This window comes from Scophthalmus maximus, chromosome 1 (assembly GCF_022379125.1).
Source record: "Scophthalmus maximus strain ysfricsl-2021 chromosome 1, ASM2237912v1, whole genome shotgun sequence".
Taxonomy (NCBI): Eukaryota; Metazoa; Chordata; class Actinopteri; order Pleuronectiformes; family Scophthalmidae; genus Scophthalmus; species Scophthalmus maximus.
The window spans coordinates 29,182,662-29,203,545 of NC_061515.1; the positions used below are offsets into that span (position 1 = coordinate 29,182,662).

Here is a 20,884-nt window from a genome sequence, read left to right on the forward strand (position 1 = left end):
GAGAGAGGAGGAAGTTTTTAGTTTTTATTATTATGTATCACATATAGAATATATATAATCCTAATTCCTCCGATCCAAGATTCTTCCAAAGTACAGTTAGGACAAGAATGGAAGTGGGAGCCATTAAAAAACACAGGTTTTTCTCTCTCTCTCTCCACTGTCTCTCTATCTCTCCCTCTATCTAATCGTCTTTTTGGGAACACACACGCACACACACACACACACACACACACACATTACAAACCACCATGACAATGTTGTGCACATACTACACGCTCTGCGGGATTGGATTCATTCTGAAAATACTGTTGTTCATTTCTGTAAATCATTCTAATCTGCTGACAGGTACGTCTTTGTCGCTTCTGAGGGATTTTTGACGATGAACTTTTTTAAACTGAGAACACACATTCGTCTATACAGCAAAAGCTTGTGGGAGCAGTCGCTGCATACACACACTCACACACACCTGGGAGCTGCCCAGCACAACGGCAGTATTGTGCCGCCAGCTGCTGAGCAGCTCCGCAGCAGAGGGCGAGCTAATGTTACCGTCCTGTTTCTCCCACCGAGCGTCCGCTCACACGTCCTCGGTACATAAATAAAAACAGTACGTGATGCGTACGCTTTGTTTGTCAGTATTTCCACGTGGTTTGTCTCTTACCTCCGGTGTCAAAATCAACATCTTCGTCCTCCACGCTCACCACATGACCCCCAGGGGACAGACGGGTCTGGGGCGGGGGGTACACGTCCACCACCTCCAGGGGAGCCTGCAGACGGAGAATTTGGGGGATTATGCTGCACAACTTCAAATATGTTGTCACCAAGAGCCCAGCCAGTACTTTCTCAGTACTTTTCTCCCAGGCCAGTACTACTAACTCTCTCCAGATGCTCTGATCTGCATATGCCGTGTTGTACAGTATGTGGAGTATCTCCATCTGCAGTTGTGCCAGCATTTGTTGACACGTCTCCAAAGCAGCGTTCCATTATAACCACAGCATTTAGAAAAAGTGACTGCAATTTCAAATCATTACTACAAACCTCTGACAGCACTGCCAGTGTAAAACTCTTTTTTTCATAACTTCCAATAAGTGAAGTTTCCAGATATTTCTTATTTTGAACGGGTTAGGAAAGGGTCCAAACCGCTGTGCATGTCAGAAAGAAGCTTTACCTGTGGCTGCTGTTGCTGATTCTGCTTGGCACCTCCCTCCTCTCTGGCCTCTGGAGAATGGGGGGGGGCATACTGCCTCGCTGCTGGCTCCACGCCATACCTGGGTTCAGAGGTCAACGGCACATCTTCGTTACCGTACGACTCAGAGCGTCCAGGTTCTTCCGGGTGGAAGGGAGCGTCAGGACCTGCTGGTCGAGGAGCCTCTGCGTGGTCACCTCCAGCAGGGGCTGGCTGGAATTCAGGGTCCCCGCCTGTCAGAGGGTAATCGTCCTCCTCCGGTTGGTTATCAGGCTCAAATGTGTTGTCTGGGTAGTCCTCAAACTCGCCGTACTCCGGGGTGGTGGTGTCCTAGAAGCACAAACCACGACTCAGAGGAGTTTTCTGCACATTGTATCTCAACAACTGTTGACTCTGACGACAGATTTACCAGCGGGAGGCGTCCGGTTGGCGAGGTAGCCAGGAGTCCACCGATGGACGCAGGAACAATGTTGTCAAAAGAGTAACGGTTCCCGGTGTGGAAAAGCCAAATACCTGGTATTCCTGTGTTACCAACCCTGGAGAGCAACAAACCAGCGTAAGCACACAGTCCAGTCACAACCACACATTTATCTTTATCAATGTTATTAATTTAATCTGCAATGTCTGAATTTTTGCCGGTATAAACTCATTTTTTGCTCTGACACACTAAAGCAATTGAGCTGCCATTTTGAAGCTTCGAGTTTGGCATTTTGGTCGGCACCATCTTGGTATCTTGAAACCAGAAGTGATCATATCTGGCGGAGCCTGACTGAGTGCTCAAGGACACAGCACGCCCACCTTCACCTGCGACCTGAACCCATTGGATACTACTAGCTGTCAATCACAAGGTATACACACCCAATACAGAGCTTTATTGTCATATCGTTTCATTTACTGACGTTATAAATGAAGTGAGAGGTCGTGTCATTTTCTCATAGACTTCTATAGAAACAACCAGTGGAGTCGCCCTCTGCTGGTCAGTACAGAGATGACAGGCTTCACTGTTTATGATTGCTTAGAGCTTAATTGCAAAGAGCTAATTGTCAGGTCACAATATTTCCAGCTATGTGGACGTTTTATACTTACTGGTTAAGGTTTTTAACAGTCTCCTGATCGCCTGTAACACTGAAGTGAGGTCCCTCGGTTCGGGAAAAGATTAAATATGTAATTTCTCCTCTGCTGAACCCGACTCTCGCAGGAAGCTCTATCTCCACATTGTACGACTCCTAAAAGCAGAAGAAAAGTGTAAAATGAATAACAAGAAATAATAATAAAGAGTGTAATCTAATCATGCCGTGAATCAAAGCTTTTTGCATCTGCAGCCACTTTGCCTTGGGTCGTGTCCCGAAGAAGTTCAGGCCACCTTCAGGGTAGAGGAAGAGAACGTACGAGTCGGTCTCATCGTAACCAATCACTGCCTGGAACGTGTTGACCTGAAGAGACAGAGGCGAGACGCTGTGAGTCTGAATCTAAAAAAACGGGCAAAATGTAAACAGTTTTTTCTGATTAAGTGCTTTTGTGTTCCATTCAAACAACATTGGCAAAATGGAAAGAACAAGAACACAGTTACAAACAGTGTGTTTATAGCTATAGCCAATACATTTAGCTGAATTCGTTTGGTGTACATACTGTATTTTATTTTGATGTCGGTGCATTTTTCTGTAATATGTAAACGGCAAACTCTGGAACATCACCTCACCTCACTTTCCAGAGTTCACCTCTTGTCTGAACATTTGCGAATGAATTTTAAATCATAAATCATTTAGTAATCAATTTTAGCATTTATATCTTTTACTCTGTAATTGAGTCTGAATCTTTTATTCGGTTTTATGTTTTATTGGTCTGAAAAGGAATTTCTCTGGTGAATGTACTTGACAAACAAAGCTGCCTTGTCTTACAACTTGGGGCCACAGTGCAAACTGTTGAGCTAAAAAAACCTACTTCCTACTTCCTGTTCTCAGGTATAATTTCAGGATCTTGTTCATTTCTCCTGCCTCAGAGTTGAGTATCTTGCTGGACGTCACCTCCTGTGTCAGCTCAGTTCCAAGCAGCTCCTCATATTTAAAACTCACACCTCCTCCGTCTCCTTTCCTTCCTCTCTCATCTCCAGCTCTGCTGGGATTCATGTTTAGACTTCACACCCTCCTCCTCCTCCTCCAACCACCATTTACTGACATAATGACCTACATGAGTACGAGGCGCTCCAAACATCTGGTTTACACCAATTGGGCTGAACGACATGAACTTATTCAGATTAATCCATGAACTTCTTCTCTTCTCTCAACTTTGGATTGTGACTTTCAGGACCCGCCTCGTAAAAAAAAACGCCGTTGAAAAAACACATTTAGTGAATGAGGGGAAAGACTGTGAGTGATCCCATGTTGTTTTCCTTTGGGATAGGAATCAGATTATCTCTCTCTACACACACACACACAAACACACACACACACACACACACAAACCAAAATGGACACACCTCGGTCTCTCAACCCCCGGCCCAGATGTTCATCTCCACAGCTGTCTTCCTGTGTGTCTGCATAATCTTTCACGACGATGTTACAACATGCACATACCTATATTCATCTTGTGTGTGTGTGTGTGTGTGTGTGTGTGTACGTGTGTTCCTAATTGTTTACATCAACATCTTTAAACAATCTTGTTGTTTGTGGGCAGAGGACTTTGCAGCCTCCGGGCTCTGTCTAATTAGTGAGGAGGGGGTTCTTTCTTTCTTTCTTTTTCTTTCTGTCTTCAGGGAAGGAGAAGATGAAGCTGGAGCTCCGAGAGAGGATTTGCTTTTTCTTTGTCGTTAATATTCCCTCTAGATGTTTGCCTTCGCCTCTCATCCTCAGAGAGGGAGGAGGAGGGGGTTGAGGGGTATGGACAGATAGGGAGATGAAAGATGAAAGAGAGGCTATAGGTCTGTTTTACAACGGGAGAAATATGAGGAGACACAGTTTCCAGCCAGAGAAAATGTTCTGTATTTATTTCCCATCTTAATTAAGGCATTTAACTTCATTTCCTGTGTTTATTTTTCTCTCTGTCCTCAGATAACATAAGTCCTAGTATTTCTAGAGGTTGCGCGAATGACAACAGCTGTTTTCAGATGTGAACTCCGGAATATGTCCACAAAATTGGATCCGGATATTATCTGGATATCTGGATATTTTCCAGTTTGCCGTTCACATGAGAACAACGCAACAGAACATTGTCCCGGTCAGAAGGGTAAACAACAGCAGGAGATTCTCCGAGGGGGCGGCGCCTGGGTGGAGTGTCAACTTGCTCAGGCAATTTTCCAGGAGATTTTCCTGCTGTATTCTCACCTGGGCTCACAATGACATTGTACTGGGGGCTGGCAGGAAAAACTACAACAAAGTAATGTGGATGTATTCTGTAGTCCAGCCGCAAAGAACCAATCATATCCAGCATGACTGCAGGTGAAAACAATGTGATGCTGCATCTACGCTGCCAGAAATGAAAGAGTAATGTCACCATTTATTCTTTAGGACAGAGTCAGATTATCTGTTTGGTGCTTGTCTTCACTGATATGTCCGTACAGATGTGACAGCGGCACCGATCTTGCCGAGCTGTTTCCTTTGATTAGAGTCTTGCCGTGCGCCCCCTCCTCTGTCTGTGTGGCCGTGTGCTGCGTTTGTGTCTGTCCCTGTGTGTTCAGGAGTCCTGGGGAGTTTTACAGACTCACAGCTGGAAGACAACAACTTGCAGCCAACACACATCAAAGGCTTTCAGACAGTATGTATGTGAGTGTGTGTGTGCTGTCGGAGCACACACACACACACACACTCACACAACCTTTGACCTCCCTAGAGGCAGTGAGCGACACCTTTTTTTAAATGGCGTCCTCACACTGATCAGACGCATGCACAGATGTTGATCGTCTCCGGGGCCAACAAATGTTTGTTGTCAGGGACGTCCTGGCAGTTTCTGGGTGCTGCACCGCGGGAGTTTGTCAATTCAATTAGCACATGTAAAACGAGCGGCGCCGTGTATTTAACATGCTCGTGAAACATGAAAAATGTTCCTGGAACGGAGCCGTAACGCAACACGAATGCTAGAAAGAAGAGCGACAGCCACATTCTGTTATGTCCCTCTTTAAACGTAGACCCACTGCAAGTCCTTCAGCCCATATTGAATATTAATAACAGATTGGCTGATCATGAAACATGAAGGTTAGACTTTAAATGAAATAGTTTCCCCGTCTTCGTCTCAGACTCTTGTAGGACAGGCCTTCATAGCTTTGAGTTCCCTGGTCATCTGGTGTCATTTAGAAATCTTTTTCAGTTTTGTCTTAACATATTTGAGCTTATTCTTTTTCTTATTTGCCATTTGCTTATTTGTTACTGGTCTGGTTTACTCTGGCTTCATGTTGTTTAGTCTATTATTGCCAAACACAAGTTAAGTTGAGTCGTCTTTCCATCTTGTCTGGATCTGGGATAAATGACTCAACACACTGTGACAAATGTTTTAATTATCCAGAGCCTGGATCCCTCTCTGGTGGAGCCTCCATCATTCCCAGGAGGAGAGAGTGGGACGGGAGGCAGAGGCAGATCGGGATGAATGAGCGAGTGGGTTTTTTCGGCTTGTCGGCCGCAGCACAGCTGCAAACAGGCAGAGAGACAGTGAGCAGCTGCAGTCCAGTTGCCAGCCTCACCAGAGTGCTACGAACGGAACTGCCTACAGCGTGGGAACTGGCACACACACACACACACACACACACACTCACTCACTCACACACTCACTCACTCACGGTCCAGGCTTGCGGCCAGGAACAGTCCAGTCAGTATTTCGCTGTTGTCATATGAAAATCCATGCGCTCTTATCCCCCCCCGCCCTGTTGAAACTCCAGCTGTACTCCGGAGGATCCTCGGCTCATCCTGAGGAAATTGTACAACGTCGTGGCTCAGCGAGGCTTTTCAAAATCTTTTTGATCAGCTCCAGAGCACATGGCCAGTAAAACCATCGCTGCTTTTCTTAGATCCCGAAGTTTTGTGAACATCAACATCTTTCCCGCAGCTTAAACCAGAGCACTTTGACTGTACTAGTAATTAGTTGAGCCGTCAAGATCCCAAATCTCAGTTCTGGGACCACGGCTACATCCATACTTCTACCTATTAGTTTAAAAACTGAAACGATCTTGCGTTTAATCCCCGTCCGTATAAACACACCTGAAAAACGAACCATACACTGAGCATGTGCGTACCGGTGTAAACAGGAAGCAGTTTGTCTACTCTGGAGTTGGTTGCTTGGCGACAGAAAATACTACAGACGAGAAACAATAATGAAAAGTAATTTCTTGAACCGATGACATGGTCATTGGTCTTCACTGCAGGTAGTGGAGTCGGAACTGAGAAGAACCAATCAGGAAGCAGTAAGCCAGTAACTGCGTCATCATTTCCAAACGTTTCCACAAATTTCAGTTTTTCGCCCGTCCATACGACAACACAGCCCCAGGGTATTCAAACTGAAATGGGGGACGCAGCGTTTCCAAACTTCTCTGTTTTAGGCGCTCGTCAACCCGTGAACGCAGCAGCAGTGATGCGTTTTAAAATGAAAACGTCGTAATCTGGATGAAGCCCGAATGAACTTCCTATCAGTTAACCCCTCTTGTTTCTTCTATAGCTCGAAGATCTCTGATAAACAGAGTCTGTCTCACGCCGTAAGGACAGAATAACATATTATGAAAGCTGAAGTTCAGTGAGGGTCTGCTTTGAACCAGGAGGAACATAATTCAGGGGATACTCCCAGTGTCACTGCGAGGGGGCCCACCAGAAACAACAAATAATAGGAACAGGAACAAAAGTTCCTATTGTGCTGCAGAAAAGAGGGAAGACATAGAAGAGAAGACCAGTATGAAAAGCACTAATCCAACATTGGAGTTAATTCATTCATTCAATTAGGTGGTCGACCAAACACCATCGTTTTTATTGCATATGTTCCTTTGAAGAGAAGTCAAAATCTCAAATTGCTGCTCGTGCACTTGGACTTTCTCATGAACAGATGTGCAACGTTGCATAATTCCTACTGAGCAAACCGCAAACGGCGAAGTTAAGATATAATATACAGTTGTTGGTGGGCAGATTTTTTAAACTTTGGGCAGAACCAGGCTAGCCATGTCATCATTCTAGCTTAGATAATTATGTGCTGACTTGAGCTTCAGCATGACATCAATCTATCAATCGTTCATCTAACTCTTGGCAAGACATCTATTACGCATTTTTTTTAGATCAAAAACTCTTTTCTTTTTATTTACTGTTGAATTCTTATGGTGTGTCATAAACTTGTAGATAATTTTCTTAAACAAAAAGTGGATTTAGTGCAAAATGACTTAATTTATGACGTAATAGAATTCATGGTGCAGGAAGGTTGTAATGACAACGTGGCAGGATTAGTAAAATGTTGCTCAGTGTAAAGCCTGGTCAAGACTCCACCACCTACATACAGAAGGTCGTGTTGTCTGTAAATGACTCTGGTCATTAGCAGATTGAGCTTCATGTTAGCCGACACAACAGAGTGTGTGTTCTAGGTTTCAAGTGAAGCAATTACATTCCAATTATGATAATAGCATCTCCGAGACTAATTTCATTGAAAACACAACCCCACTTCTCAGCAAGTGAACCTTCACACCTTCTAATTCTCTCCTCTCTGTTTTCCTGTTATTTCTTCCCTTCGCGGCTCCTCTCATCTCCATGTCCGACCCACGAACACTAACACGGTCTGGCCCCCATCCCCCCGTCCCGTCACCCTTAATATACATCCTGACAAACACACACACACACACCTCAGGTTAATCAGTTCACACACACATACCACTCGACCCCCAGCGCACCCCACCCAGCACCTCTGGCTAATCACTTCAAAGGAAGATGCTATCAGTCCGAAGACAGGCCGACTGGAGCAAATCCCAGTCGAGATCCAGACTGCTCCACTCTGACTCCACAAACGTCTTCAATAGCAAAACAAGTCTTCTCCGAGCACATTGATTTTACCCTTGAAGAGGTGGACGCCGGCCTCTCATCGGCACGCTGCCAACAATATTTGAGGCTCGGAGAAGCTGCAATCACTGAATTGTCCATTTGGCAGAGACGCAATTAAAAGGAGGCCACGTTATTAATGTTGTTGGCGACTTAATGCTGCGTTTCCCCACTGGACTGTTTGCGTGTTTAGCTTTTGATCAGTCAGGAAGAAAGAAGAAAGAATGAAAGAAACCAGACGATGAGAGTAAAGAACAGGATCAACTCAGATGAGAGGGAGGGGTCCCCGGGTGTTTTTATCTTAAATCTACCACTCCCTTCATGTCTTCATCTCTTCATCCCTCCATCCCACAACCAGGAACAACGATCGGTTCAGTACAGTTCTGACAATAAATTAACAATGAGCAGATTTGAGAGTAAACTGAGCTTTTTCTTTTGAGTAAGATTCCTATTTTCCCTTCAATTAGGGACAAATTACATGTGTCTTTCCAGGAAAATTCCAACAGAAAAATTACAACAAGAAAATTACAGCCATTTAAAAGTGTAGCACCGTAGAGGCTATTAAACTGAAATACAGTCACTAATGTCTGAATATAGATGCTCAAAAAAAAAAAAACTGTAGTCCATTATGCTTCCTGTTTACATTTACCAAAGCTCACAAATGATGGGAACTATAATTAGAACATTCAAAGCATGATTGTCCTTTTATTAATAATAAAAAAGAAGACTCTAGCTCGAATTCTAAAAAAAATCATATTGAAACTCTTTGATATCTGGGAAACTTTGAAGGAAAAGGTGAGGCTGCACTTTGAAGACAAACAGAGTTAATATGTGGTGAACGTCTGACAGATGGACGGGGGGGTCACGTCCAACAGAGCGTGACCACATGAATGGTCGAGGCGTGTCACCTGTGTGAGAATTGCAGGAGGGGATAACGAGTTGGGAAGGGAGGGGACACTTTGATGACCCTTAAAGATGACCTTTAACCCCTTCAAAAGGTTAAGAGACAGATTAGGAGGGGACGGGGGGATTACTAATAGACCCCCTACCCCCCCAAGGCTGATTACAAGTGATGCCCAACGTCCAGGAATTTGGGATCGTGTGTCTCACAAGAACCAAAACACATTAGCGAAGACGATCATGTGGTGTTAACACGAACAATAGAACAAACTCATTCATTTGTCCGTGAATAATTCACCCTTCTTACCTTGTTCGAAGGGCCGGAGGTTCGACTTTGCTCCTCGTACGCCGCCACGTTCTCCCATGTTGCAACCACAGCGTACGTGGGGGTGAATTTGGCATCTGGGAAACCTCGGTGCACTTCCTGGGTGAGCAAATGGATGAATGAATGGATGAACGATGGAAGGAAGGAAGGAGAAATTGAAAAAAAAAAAGGAAATATGGAGTGTACAATGGATTTGAACTAATGGATGAAGAACTGGAGAAAAGAAAGAGTCAAATGTGTAGTTAAGAACTGTATTCGTGTTTGTGTTTATTGTATTTAATAGTTGGACTCTTGCGACCGACCTGGGCCACTCTGTTGAGTACGCTGGGCGTTTCCGTCACCCGGTAGTAAATCTGTCCTCGCCCGCCACTGGTGTCGATGTCGGCCAGGAACGGCGCCACCACGGGGAAATCTGTGGGGAAGCCGTCGTCGACGTACTGCTTTTCCATGGGCAGGTCCTGCGCTGATATGATCCCGTTGGTGGCCACCTACAGGGACAGAGGGTCAAACGTGAATCACCTCCAGTGACGACCCACAACACCATCACCAACCAGTAGAACCTCCTGAGGAACCCTAACAAACTACTGGAACCTTCCCATGGACCCACAGAACCAACCCTCAGATCCACTAATGAACCACAGGAGCCTCTTCAAACACCAGAACCTGGTTCCTGGTTCTACTTAAGTCACCAAACACAACTGTTACTGGCTTCACTTTAATGGTATATAACTGGATAACAGTTATATACCACTTCTTTCTCGGATCCAATGGATTCGACCAGCGGTGGAAGAAACTAAGCACATTGACTCAAGTTAAGGTTCTTCACTCGGCCGATTGTTCTTAAGAGTCATATTTTTTAAACAAAAAATTGCAAAATGATATGTTTTACAAAGTTAGTTAAAACCAGCTCCACCTGCAGCAGCTACACATTTAAAATGCTGCACACACGTTAGCAACAGTCATAATAATCCCACAATATGATAAACAGTAAAAAAAATACAATGAATTCTGAATTCTGCTTATCTAAAAGAAAAAAAGCACAATACATTAAGTCTTTATTGCACAGCAGCCACAATGCAGGTTATGGTGTATTGTATTTGTTATCGTAGAGTATTTCTATTTTTATCTAAGGTAAATAACCTTAGATTAAGTTTTCTATTCTTATTCTTTTTTCTTATCACATTGATAAAACTTCAATTTATCTTCAGCAATATATATTTATAACTTTTTTTTTTCCTGGTTTATTTTTCTACAATGAAAAAACTTAGTTTTCCCAAATGAAACAGTTTATGAAAAGCCACCATGTGAACGCAGAGATCGAACACGATGACAGATGTGGAACTCACATAGAGCTGCGCGAAGAGCGAGCTGTAGAAGTAGAAGGGTCTGGGCAGGCTCAGCACTCGGGACGTCTCATCGTCGCCCTCGGCCAGGACCGAGTCTCCGCTCAAAGTGCCGTAAGGGAACAAGTCCGTCCTGTGCACGGCCGCGGCCACACGCACACCGCAGCTCCAGCACAGCAGACACACGGCCAACACGTCCCCCGGCTGCATGGTGCACAGTGCCGGGCTGAGGAGGCAGCTCTGCTCGGTCAGGAGGAGGAAGGAGAGAGAGGAGGAGGAGGAGGAGGAGGAGGAGGAGGAAGGAGAGAGAGGAGAGCAGCGGAGCGGACTGAGAGAGGAGCGGAGGAGGAGGAGAGAGAGGGAGGAGCTGAGGCGCGCTCTGATTGGTCAGAGGAGCGTTGAGTGACAGCTGGAGGGAACATCTGGATCGAATTAACGAAATGACCAATAGAGCGTTTTTAATCCGGATGTAACTCTATCTGTTTCACAACAATGAGAGGGACACACACACACACACTAAACAAACTACATTATACTCTCATAATAGTCCTATATCTCCGTTTTATTATATTATGAAAACACTTCATCAGTCAATAATCAGTCCTGTTTACAAACTCTTACCATTTTTTTCATTTCATTTCATTTAAACTTTATTAAAGAATCATCTTTCCAACCGTCGACACTCACCGTTGTCTGCCACCTGCTGTCTGCCACTGTGAACTGCAGCGTGTGCAATGATTAGTGTAAATGTATATTCTTATTATATTCATATTTTTCATGTTGTGTGAGCTAAATGTTCTGTAAATAAACTGGAAACACTTTATGATATTAGAGAATCAGAATGACATCAGGTGAACAGCAGATACAGTGAAGGACAGAGAAGATAAAAGTTATCAAACCATGATTTTAAGAGATGACTGAGTGATTTATGTTTAATTTTCTGACAGTGCATCATGGCTAAGATCCGACCAGCTGCATGTGTTTAGCTTCCTGAAGACCAGACGTCTGCTGCTGCTGCTGCTGAGCAGCTTCTCTTCTACTGCTGAGGTCTCCACCGTGTGACAGGTGGCTTCCGATTGGCTGCTTCGCCTCGGACGTGAGTTTTTAATATAGATGTTGAGTATATGTGGACTGTGTGTATTCATGTAATCCCTTTTTATATAAAACAAACATCTTCAAGCATGTAATGTAAAAAAGAAAAGAAAGTTTGTCACTGTAAATTGAGTGATGAGTGTTTGCTGCCCCCTGGTGTTCACAGCGAGGAACTGCAGCAAATTATGGCTTCAAGTTTAGGACCTACACTGTAAAAGAAAATCATACTCAGAAAAAAAAAGTTACAGCACATAATGGACTGTGAAAATAAGATCAATAGAAAAAAAAGGTGAAAACAAATACTGTAATTTCAAAAATCCACTGGGTTATTGCACAGTGCAAATGTCATTACGTTATGTTTAACAATCAATACGTCTCATCTCATCGACCACCTCGAGCTTCACGGACCAAGATGCTGTAAACAAATAAAACTGACAGCGTTTAAGTTTGAGCAGAATAGTCATGCTTTTATTATGAAAATACCTGTAAACACAGTGTGTAAATATACTGGTCAAAATATTCATCGAAATGTGTGTATTAATGTTAATACAGGGGCTGCTGATGTAAACAGCAATTGCCTTGTAACAATTTGTAAAAAAAAAAAGAAGAAAAAAATTACTTGCTATGTCACTTTATGTGGAAAATTCCCAAATATAAGGTATAAAAGGTCAAATTGAGACAATATCAAACTATGTGCATAGAAGGCTGGAGCCAGCGAGCTCGAGCTAGCAGGCTCCATCACAGGCACTTTTATGCTTGGTAAGAGCTTTGACAGATTCTGCGTTTTTACTTGGCCTATCGACACCAAACTAAATCCAGCAACCACTTGACTGAGGTTGGCAGCATCGCTGCATGTGGCTCTGTTTTCATGCTACGACGTCTTGAACCAGCCACAATCGGTGTGTGTGCGCTACGCTGGAGGCAGCGAGACGTAGCCACCAGACCAGTACCAGAACCCGAACCCAGCATACAGAGGTTCAGTGAATACAGTGTTGAAGGTGTGGAGGTGGATCAGTGTGTCGGAGGAGACGGCGAAGAATGACAGAGTGCCGGCGGGGACGTCCACATACACGGCCACTCTGTTGGACACTGGGTCAGAGGTGGAGCTAGTTGTGACCTCGTTGTTGTGATACGCAAGATAAGAACCCTCGGAGCAGATCGGACTGCCGTCGTGAGTGATGGTGCAGCCATGAACGTCGGAGCCGTACAGACTCCAGGACTGATTATTCCGTCCAAACCAACAGTCCAATTTGTCTCCTTTGCGTGCGATTCCTCTGTAACTCACCGCTACGTTGACCATGCCGCTCCAGTCCACCTCCCAGTAGCAGCGGCCGGTCAGAGCGTTGCTGCACAGCAGCTGAAACCGGTGGTCGAATCTGTCCGGACCGTCGGGATACAGCTGAATCTCATCCTCGTAAGTCACCTTCCTGTGGTCGTCGGACAGGATGAGGTTCTTGTTCACTGTGTCTGTGTCGAGTGTGAGTTCACAGGAATCTGTGAGACAAGAAGACGCAATGCAGCTGCGGTTATCGATCTGTCAAACCAACTCAAGACATCGGTGATCTGAGTGAGGGACACTTACACTTCTTCAGACCTGGTCTCAGCCATCGGACTCCGTCAGGCTCCACCCTGAAGCGAGAGAGGAGGGTGGGAGGTGTCAGAGCATCAATTAAAGTCTAAATGATGATCGGTTGAACGTGTGGAAGGATCCTCACCGGAGAGTTTCCAGTCCACATTGTGGACTCCTGAGTCCGGCAGACAGCAGCTCCAGGCCCGAGTCCTGCAGGTGGTTGTTGCTGAGGTCCAGGTCTCTCAGACATGATGACTGGCAGCTGATGACCGAGGCCAGAGTTTCACAGCTTCTCTCCGTCAGGTTACAGCCGCTCAGGCTGCAGAGATGACGATGAAGAAGAGGACACATTACAAGCGTGTTTGATAGTTCATCACCTTTAATGTTGCGTCTGGACGAAGGCTTCATCCACACAACTACGTCTACTGCCACCGTTACGGAGATATGGAGTAAAAACACTTTGGAAACATCGCGTCACAACAATATTTCGCTCGAGTGACGTGATATTTTCATCTACTCGCTCGTCTTTTGCATTGACTTTGTATGTAATCTCATTGCGGGAATAATTCCCTTCACATGTGAACACAACAGGAGTAACTGTGTCTTGGTCCAACCTGAGAATCTCCAGTTCACAGTGTGGACTCCTGAGTCCAACAGACAGCAGCTCCAGGCCCAGGTCCTGCAGGTCGTTGTTGCTCAGGTCCAGGACTCTCAGACTGGACGACTGGCAGCTGAGGACCGAGGCCAGAGCTTCACAGCTTCTCTCCGTCAGGTTACAGCCACTCAGGCTGCAGAGACGATAACAAGGAATGAAAAGGGGAAAAGTTGGTAGTGTCTTTATGTAATGGTGAACAAACCAAACTGTCTGGACACTTACAGAGCTTTGTGAGAGGCTTTGACCACCGGCAGCAGCCGAGTAAGAGGTTCCTCCGAGGCCGAGTATTTCTTCAGGTCAAACACGTCCAGATGTTTTGCTGACGACAGTAAGATGAAGGCCAGAGCCGACCACTGAGCGGCCGACAGATCGCCTGTGCCGAAACTTCCTGACCTCAGATAGCGCTGGATCTCGTCCACGAGAGCACGGTCGTTCAGTTCGTTCAGACAGTGGAACAGGTTAATGCTTTGCTCCGCAGACGTCGTCTCCTCGATCTTCCTCTTGATGTACCGGACTGTGTCCTGGTTGGTCCACGAGCCTTCACCCGTGTGTGTCAACAGGCCTCGTAGGAGAGTCTGATTTGTCTGCAGCGAAAGGCCCAGGAGGAAGCGCAGGAACAAGTCCAGGTGTCCGTTTGGACTCTTCAAGGTTTCGTCCACTGCCCTCTGGTAGAAGTGTGTCTGGGAGGTTGTTTGTTCCTCTGACATCAGATTGAATCCAGACTTGATGTAGGTCTGATGGACATGAAGAGCAGCCAGAAACTCCTGAACACTCAGGTGGACAAAGCAGAACACCATGTCCCAGTACAGGCCTCGCTCCTCTTTAAAGATCTGTGTGAACACTCCTGAGTACACTGAGGCCGCTCTGATGTCGATGCCACAGTCCGTCAGGTCCGATTCATAGAAGATCAGGTTTCCTCTCTGCAGCTGCTCAAAAGCCAGTTTTCCCAGAGACTCGATCATCTTCCTACTCTCCAGACTCCAGTGTTGATCCGCTTCAGCTCCTCCGTCGTACTTGACCCTCTTCAGTTTGGACTGAACCACCAGGAAGTGGATGTACATCTCCGTCAGGGTCTTGGGCAGCTCCCCTCCCTCTCTGGTTTTCAACACATCCTCCAGAACTGTGGCTGTGATCCAGCAGAAGACCGGGATGTGGCACATGATGTGGAGGCTTCGTGAAGTCTGGATGTGGGAGATGATCCCGTTGGCCTGCTCCTCATCATGTCTGAACCTCTTCCTGAAGTACTCCGCCTTCTGTTCGTCAGTGAAGCCTCTGACCTCGGTCACCACGTCAACGCACTCAGCAGGGATCTGATTGGCTGCTGCAGGGCGTGTGGTTATCCAGAGGCGAGCAGACGGCAGCAGTTTCCCCCTGATGAGGTTGGTCAGCAGCACGTCCACTGAGGTGGAGGCTGTGGCATCGGTCAGGATCTCAGCGTTGTCGAAGTCCAGAGGAAGTCGACACTCGTCCAGACCGTCAAAGATGAACACGACCTGGAACTCTTCAAACCTCCGGATTCCTGCTTCCTTGGTCTCACTGAAGAAGTCGTGGATGAGTTCCAAAAGGCTGCACCTTTTCTCCTTCAGCAAATTCAGCTCTCGGAAAGTGAACGGAAACATGAACTGTATGTCCTGGTTGGCTTTGTCTTCGGCCCAGTCCAGAGTGAACTTCTGCGTCAGGACAGTTTTCCCAATGCCAGCCACTCCCTTCGTCATCACCGTCCTGATCGGTCGCTCTCTTCCGGGCGAGGCTCTAAAGATGTCTTCCTGTCTGACGGTTGTTTCTGGTCGGTCTGGTTTCCTGGACGCTGTTTCAATCTGTCTGACCTCATGTTCGCCGTTGACCTCTCCAGTCCCGCCCTCTGTGATGTAGAGATCTGTGTAGATCTGATTCAGGAGCGTCGGGTTTCCTGCTTTCCTGATTCCCTCAAACACACACTGGAACTTCTTCTTCAGCTTAGATTTAAGTTTTCCTTGACAGAGTGGAGCGCGGGATCCTAAATGAACCATATCAAAGAGTTAATCATAAATATAACTATGTGATCATTTCACTGTCTGTGAGAGAAATCTCCGTACCGCTCTGCAGACAGTCCACCAGATCCTTCTGCTTCATCCTCCTCAGGAAGTTCATTGTGATATTCAGAAACGACTCTCTGCTGCTCCTCCTCTGCTCTTCGTCCTCCCCGTCCAACACCTCCTCATTCTCCCCCTGACTGTCGAAGCATTCTGGTTCGTCTGCACTCAGGCCCTTATGGATGTTCTTCAGCTCGCTCTTCACGAAGGTGACGATGTTCTCCTCCAGCTCCTGGAACAGAACGACAAACAACAAACTAAAATCATGGAGCCAAACACTCGGATGATCCCTTGCAGTGTGGGGAACAGATGTGAAAGTAGATCAGACCGTAAATACAGAGTCCAGGTGTATTTGATGCCGCTGGGTGGACTGACCACTGGGAACCTCTGAACTCTCCTGTTTGTCTCTGTGGAGGGATCATGAAGAATTAACTGGACATGAATTGGGTTTGTTACCGATATGGCACAGGTACCTACAACACAGATTTTGACGCCTCCAGCTCCGAGTGCAGCCGGTCTGAGCTGTATCAGAGCGAATGATGGACACGGGATGTATGAGCACACCTTGGATGTCTGTAGGTCCGCTCGCCCTCCGTGAGCAGTCTTTGGTGTTTGGGTCCCAGATCACCTCGTTGTTCCAGCTTCCTCCTGATCAACACACGACACGCTCAACACTGAAGACACGTCACAGCAAGAACAATACATCTGACAATATATCTGCTTGGAAAAACAAAACATACTCTGCATTTTAAATCGAGTCAGAACTTACTTGTTTGGAGCAGAGAATATCGGTGGCTCCATGGATTCGTCAATTCTGATGGACACCCAGCTGGGTTCAGGTTCTGGTCCAGGAACTGGTCCAGCTGCACATGAGTCTGGTATCTGAGGAATCCTAAAAAGACAGAGAGGAAGGAACATTCAGTTCCTCTAGAGCTGCTTTCAGACATGCACTGTAGTCCGGACATTTCCCCCTGAGGAGGGTTTGTGTGAGAACGCAAATGACTTTTTCAGGAACTTATCCTTTCCTTTTAAAATTAACCGGCATCTCCATGGACTGGTCGCTCTTCAGTGACACAAAGCTGCGTTCAGATGAAGGTGAGTCTGGTGGCAGGGTGGTGCTGGGAGGCGGAGTTAAAAACCACCTGGGGGGGAAATATTCACTCTTTATTATTCAGTCAAAGAAGCTGCTGAAGAAACTGTCAGATATCGACCAGTAAGACAGAGCACAGATCAATAATGTTTGGAAATATTGGCGCTGGATGATTTCAGTTAAAACAGCAGCTTGCACTACAACAACAGAACTTATGTAAAATGATAAATAAACTGTTTATTTGTCAGAGACTGGTGGAGTGATGGGGTGTGGGTCAGGGAAGGATCTGTTTAAATTATGATCTGAAAAATAAAACAAACTGGTTCCATTTTAAATGTCGACAGATCTTTTTTCTTTGGAGCAAAGAATATCGGTGGCTCCATGGATGCGTCACTTGTGACGGAAGCCCAGCTGGGCTCAGGTTTAGGGTCTGTTCCAGCTACATATGAGTCTGGTCTCTGAGGAATCCTAAAAGACAGGTGGAGGAACATTCAGTTCCTCTTGAGCTGCTTACAGAGGGGCACTGTAGTTCTGATATTTTCCTGAAATTTTTCAGAGGGGCTGTTTGCGTATGTGAAAATGCAAATGTTGTCAATGAATGTACATAAAAACACTTCTTTCCGCAGCAGATTCCTCGTCCTGTCCCGCCTCCTGCTGCTCTACTGCTGCCACAGAATGTTCCAGAAATGTTTCTGTTGGTGTGAACGCGTCTGACAATCTCCTGTGTTCACGGACGTTTCAGAGCATCTCACCTGCCTCCTCTGTTCTCCTTCACACTCCGGGTCGTCTTAAAATGAACCGGCATCTCCATGGACTGGTCGCTCTTCAGTGACACATGGCTGCGTTCAGATGAAGGTGAGTCTGGTCGCAGGATGGTGATGGAAGACGGAGTTAACTCCCAGCTGGGAGGGAAATATTTATTTAATTGTCTACTTTATATTCAACTACTGTATTTGATATTGTACATAGTCACATTCAGACTGACGTTCACTTACTCTGAATCCTCATGAAACTGAGGTGGCTCCATGGACGAGTCAGTCTTGATAGAGAAACAGCTAGACAGGGAGGAGACAGACAGACAGGCAGATAGGAGGACAGACAGGCAGAGAGGACGACAGTCAGACAGACAGAGGAGGCCAGACAGGCAGAGAGGACGACAGTCAGACAGACACAGAGGAGGACAGACAGGCAAATAGGAGGACAGACAGAGAGGACGACAGACAGGCAGAGAGGACGAAAGTCAGACAGACACAGAGGAGGACAGACAGGCAAATAGGAGGACAGACAGAGAGGAGGACAGACAGGCAGAGAGGACGACAGACAGGCAGAGAGGACGACAGTCAGACAGACACAGAGGAGGACAGACAGGCAAATAGGAGGACAGACAGGCAGAGAGGACGACAGTCAGACAGACACAGAGGAGGACAGACAGGCAAATAGGAGGACAGACAGGCAGAGAGGACGACAGTCAGACAGACACAAAGGAGGACAGACAGGCAAATAGGAGGACAGACAGGCAGAGAGGAGGACAGTCAGACAGACAGAGGAGGACAGACAGATCCTGAGTCAGTGCCAGCTGTCAATCATCACGTCTCAGCCCGTTTTTATATCATCAAATAACAAATGAAAAGCAAAGTGATCAGAAACATGAACACGTGAACAAACATCAGTGTGATAAGAACTCCCTCACATGACAGAAACATCCCTGGAAACATTTATTTAACATCTACTTTGATTGTACCGACTTTTCAAGACTCACCTGCCTCCTGCCCTGTCCTTCACACCTGAGGTCGGGAACTTGAAAACAACCGGCTCCTCCGCGGACTGGTCACTGTTCACATGGCTGCGTCGAGATAAAGGTGAGTCTTCTTCCAGGTTGGGGCAGGAGGAGGACAGCCACCTGGGAGGGAGATATCCACTCTTTAATATTCAGAAGCTCCTGCAGAAACTGTCAGCTATCGACCTGTAAAATATCTCAACAGGGCACAAATCGATGATGTTTGGAAATCTTGGCACTGCGTCAAGCTTTTCTGAATCTGTCAATTCAGGAAACTGTCCAGACTTCAGTGCAGGTCTGAAAGCAGCTTCTGACATTTACAGAGATGGAGTCTCAGTTTGTCATTTGTCACCTTTGGACTTTGTTCTGGCTCCCATGTTTCCCTCGCAGGCTGGTTTTAGAGGAGGGGGCTTCCTCCTCTCTGTCCTCACTCTGACTCATCCTGCTGAATTCACCTGCAGAGGAAACACAGAGCTCCAATGTTACAACATTCAATCATTTAACTGCCACGGAAAATAAATGAATATCGACCAGTGATCTGCAGATTCTTAAAATCATTGGCAGCCACAGTCGTATCAAGACATGTAAAGTATTCAGATCTTTTGCAGCATCAACATGTAGTTGACGTCATAATCGCACTATGCTCTGGAACATGTCAACGGGAACAGGGATGGAATATTCCATTGGCTAATCAGAATCAAAATCATGTCTTATTAAGATGAAGACAGTCGAAAGTCAGATTAGTGGATTGTAAAGTTTCTTGGATGAAAGAAACTTTATGACTGTGACAATTTTACATTTCTCCAAAATGGCAACATGTTACAGGATGCTCTCAAACTTCACGATATAACAAAGTATTGAACAGAACATATATATGTACACACACACACACACACACACAGCTGCGACCAACCCTACTTAACACTGCCCTTGTAACAACATGGCGGATTCATATTTAATGTCGGTCTTCTTCTTCTTGTACATAAATCGATGACCTACTGACTGAGATTTATGTACAAGAAGAAGAAGAAGACATTAGTAACATGACAATAACACGTTAATAGGGTTAAAAACGTCTCACTTTTCCTCGACATGGAGGACATCAGCGGCGTCACATCATCGTCCGATCAACTTCAAGTTAAACGTCAGAGGAAACAAGTTCATCCCAGATGTGAGCTGTGAAAGAGGAAAGGAAGAAAATTACAACAGGAAGCACGGTACGAGAGGAGGGACTGCACATGCGCAGTAGCTGCCATAGCCAGAAGATGCATGTGGAGATATTTTATCCATATTTTGTAAAGTAACTAATAGAGCTAATAGTTTATTGTAATGCTTTGCTCTGTGATTATTAATACAAGTGGTAAACTAAAGCTCAGACATGAAAACTGGCGAATGTCTGCAAGAATTGCGTCCGGATTCTTGACTCTATAAAAAAATTGACGTAGTCAGTTCACTACCTTGAAGCCTGTATTTTCTGTAGTGACCAGCAGAGGGCGATGACACTGGTCAAGTATGAATTTCTCTTACTAATATGTCCACACAAGTTTTTTAAATGAACTTTGTCTTTATGTGTCAAACTAATAATGGAACATATTTTGTTTTTGAGCACAGCTGGTCATATAAATATTATATTATTATTATGAGGCTAAAGTTTGTAAGCATGTCTTCTGTCCTCTGCAGAAACACTGGGTGAGTTAAAACTACACATTGTGGACGCGGCCTCACTTGACATTATCGTGATATTAATTTTTATTTCTTGAACTATTTCATTTTTGTCCGTTTTTGTGACTTTTTAATTGCAATCTTGATTTTTTTTTTTGGTTGCTGTTCAGGAAATAGCCAGCAGGTGGCAGCCGCTCCCCGGGCGTGTCCGCTCATGCAGGCCGTC

The 20,884-nt window shown here is 45.6% G+C and overlaps 2 protein-coding genes and 1 long non-coding RNA gene across 8 annotated transcripts in view; 1 reads left to right on the plus strand and 2 right to left on the minus strand.

Moving 5' to 3' along the window:
• nid2a (nidogen 2a (osteonidogen)) overlaps window positions 1-12,135 on the minus strand; it is a 31,499-nt gene extending 19,364 nt beyond the window's left edge. For all 6 annotated transcript variants that reach the window (XM_047333102.1, XM_047333099.1, XM_047333103.1 and 3 more), the window contains exons 1-8: window positions 10,744-12,135; window positions 9,700-9,885; window positions 9,380-9,496; window positions 2,515-2,616; window positions 2,270-2,409; window positions 1,593-1,719; window positions 1,166-1,513; window positions 659-764 (exon numbers count right to left, since the gene is read on the minus strand). In XM_047333102.1, the coding sequence (XP_047189058.1) occupies window positions 659-764; window positions 1,166-1,513; window positions 1,593-1,719; window positions 2,270-2,409; window positions 2,515-2,616; window positions 9,380-9,496; window positions 9,700-9,885; window positions 10,744-10,950 (1,333 nt within the window). In that variant the 5' untranslated portion in view covers window positions 10,951-12,135. The remainder of the gene's footprint in view (window positions 1-658; window positions 765-1,165; window positions 1,514-1,592; window positions 1,720-2,269; window positions 2,410-2,514; window positions 2,617-9,379; window positions 9,497-9,699; window positions 9,886-10,743) is intronic.
• On the plus strand, window positions 51-19,099 carry LOC118307768. Its single transcript, XR_004793222.2, has 6 exons — window positions 51-1,739; window positions 1,856-2,031; window positions 2,506-2,640; window positions 11,688-11,836; window positions 17,962-18,074; window positions 18,973-19,099. It is a non-coding gene; the product is annotated as an uncharacterized LOC118307768 (long non-coding RNA).
• Window positions 12,273-20,218, minus strand: LOC118307575 (NACHT, LRR and PYD domains-containing protein 3). The gene is made up of 15 exons (XM_035629909.2): window positions 20,078-20,218; window positions 19,349-19,451; window positions 18,979-19,119; window positions 18,215-18,274; window positions 17,972-18,121; window positions 17,155-17,271; window positions 16,899-17,021; window positions 16,694-16,777; window positions 16,458-16,536; window positions 16,133-16,361; window positions 14,280-16,053; window positions 14,017-14,190; window positions 13,548-13,721; window positions 13,415-13,461; window positions 12,273-13,326 (listed from the first exon to the last, which is right to left on the minus strand). The coding sequence occupies exons 1-15, from the start codon at window positions 20,097-20,099 to the stop codon at window positions 12,743-12,745; spliced, it is 3,861 nt and encodes a 1,286-aa protein (XP_035485802.2). The 5' UTR covers window positions 20,100-20,218; the 3' UTR covers window positions 12,273-12,742.
• Window positions 20,219-20,884: the final 666 nt, after the last annotated feature.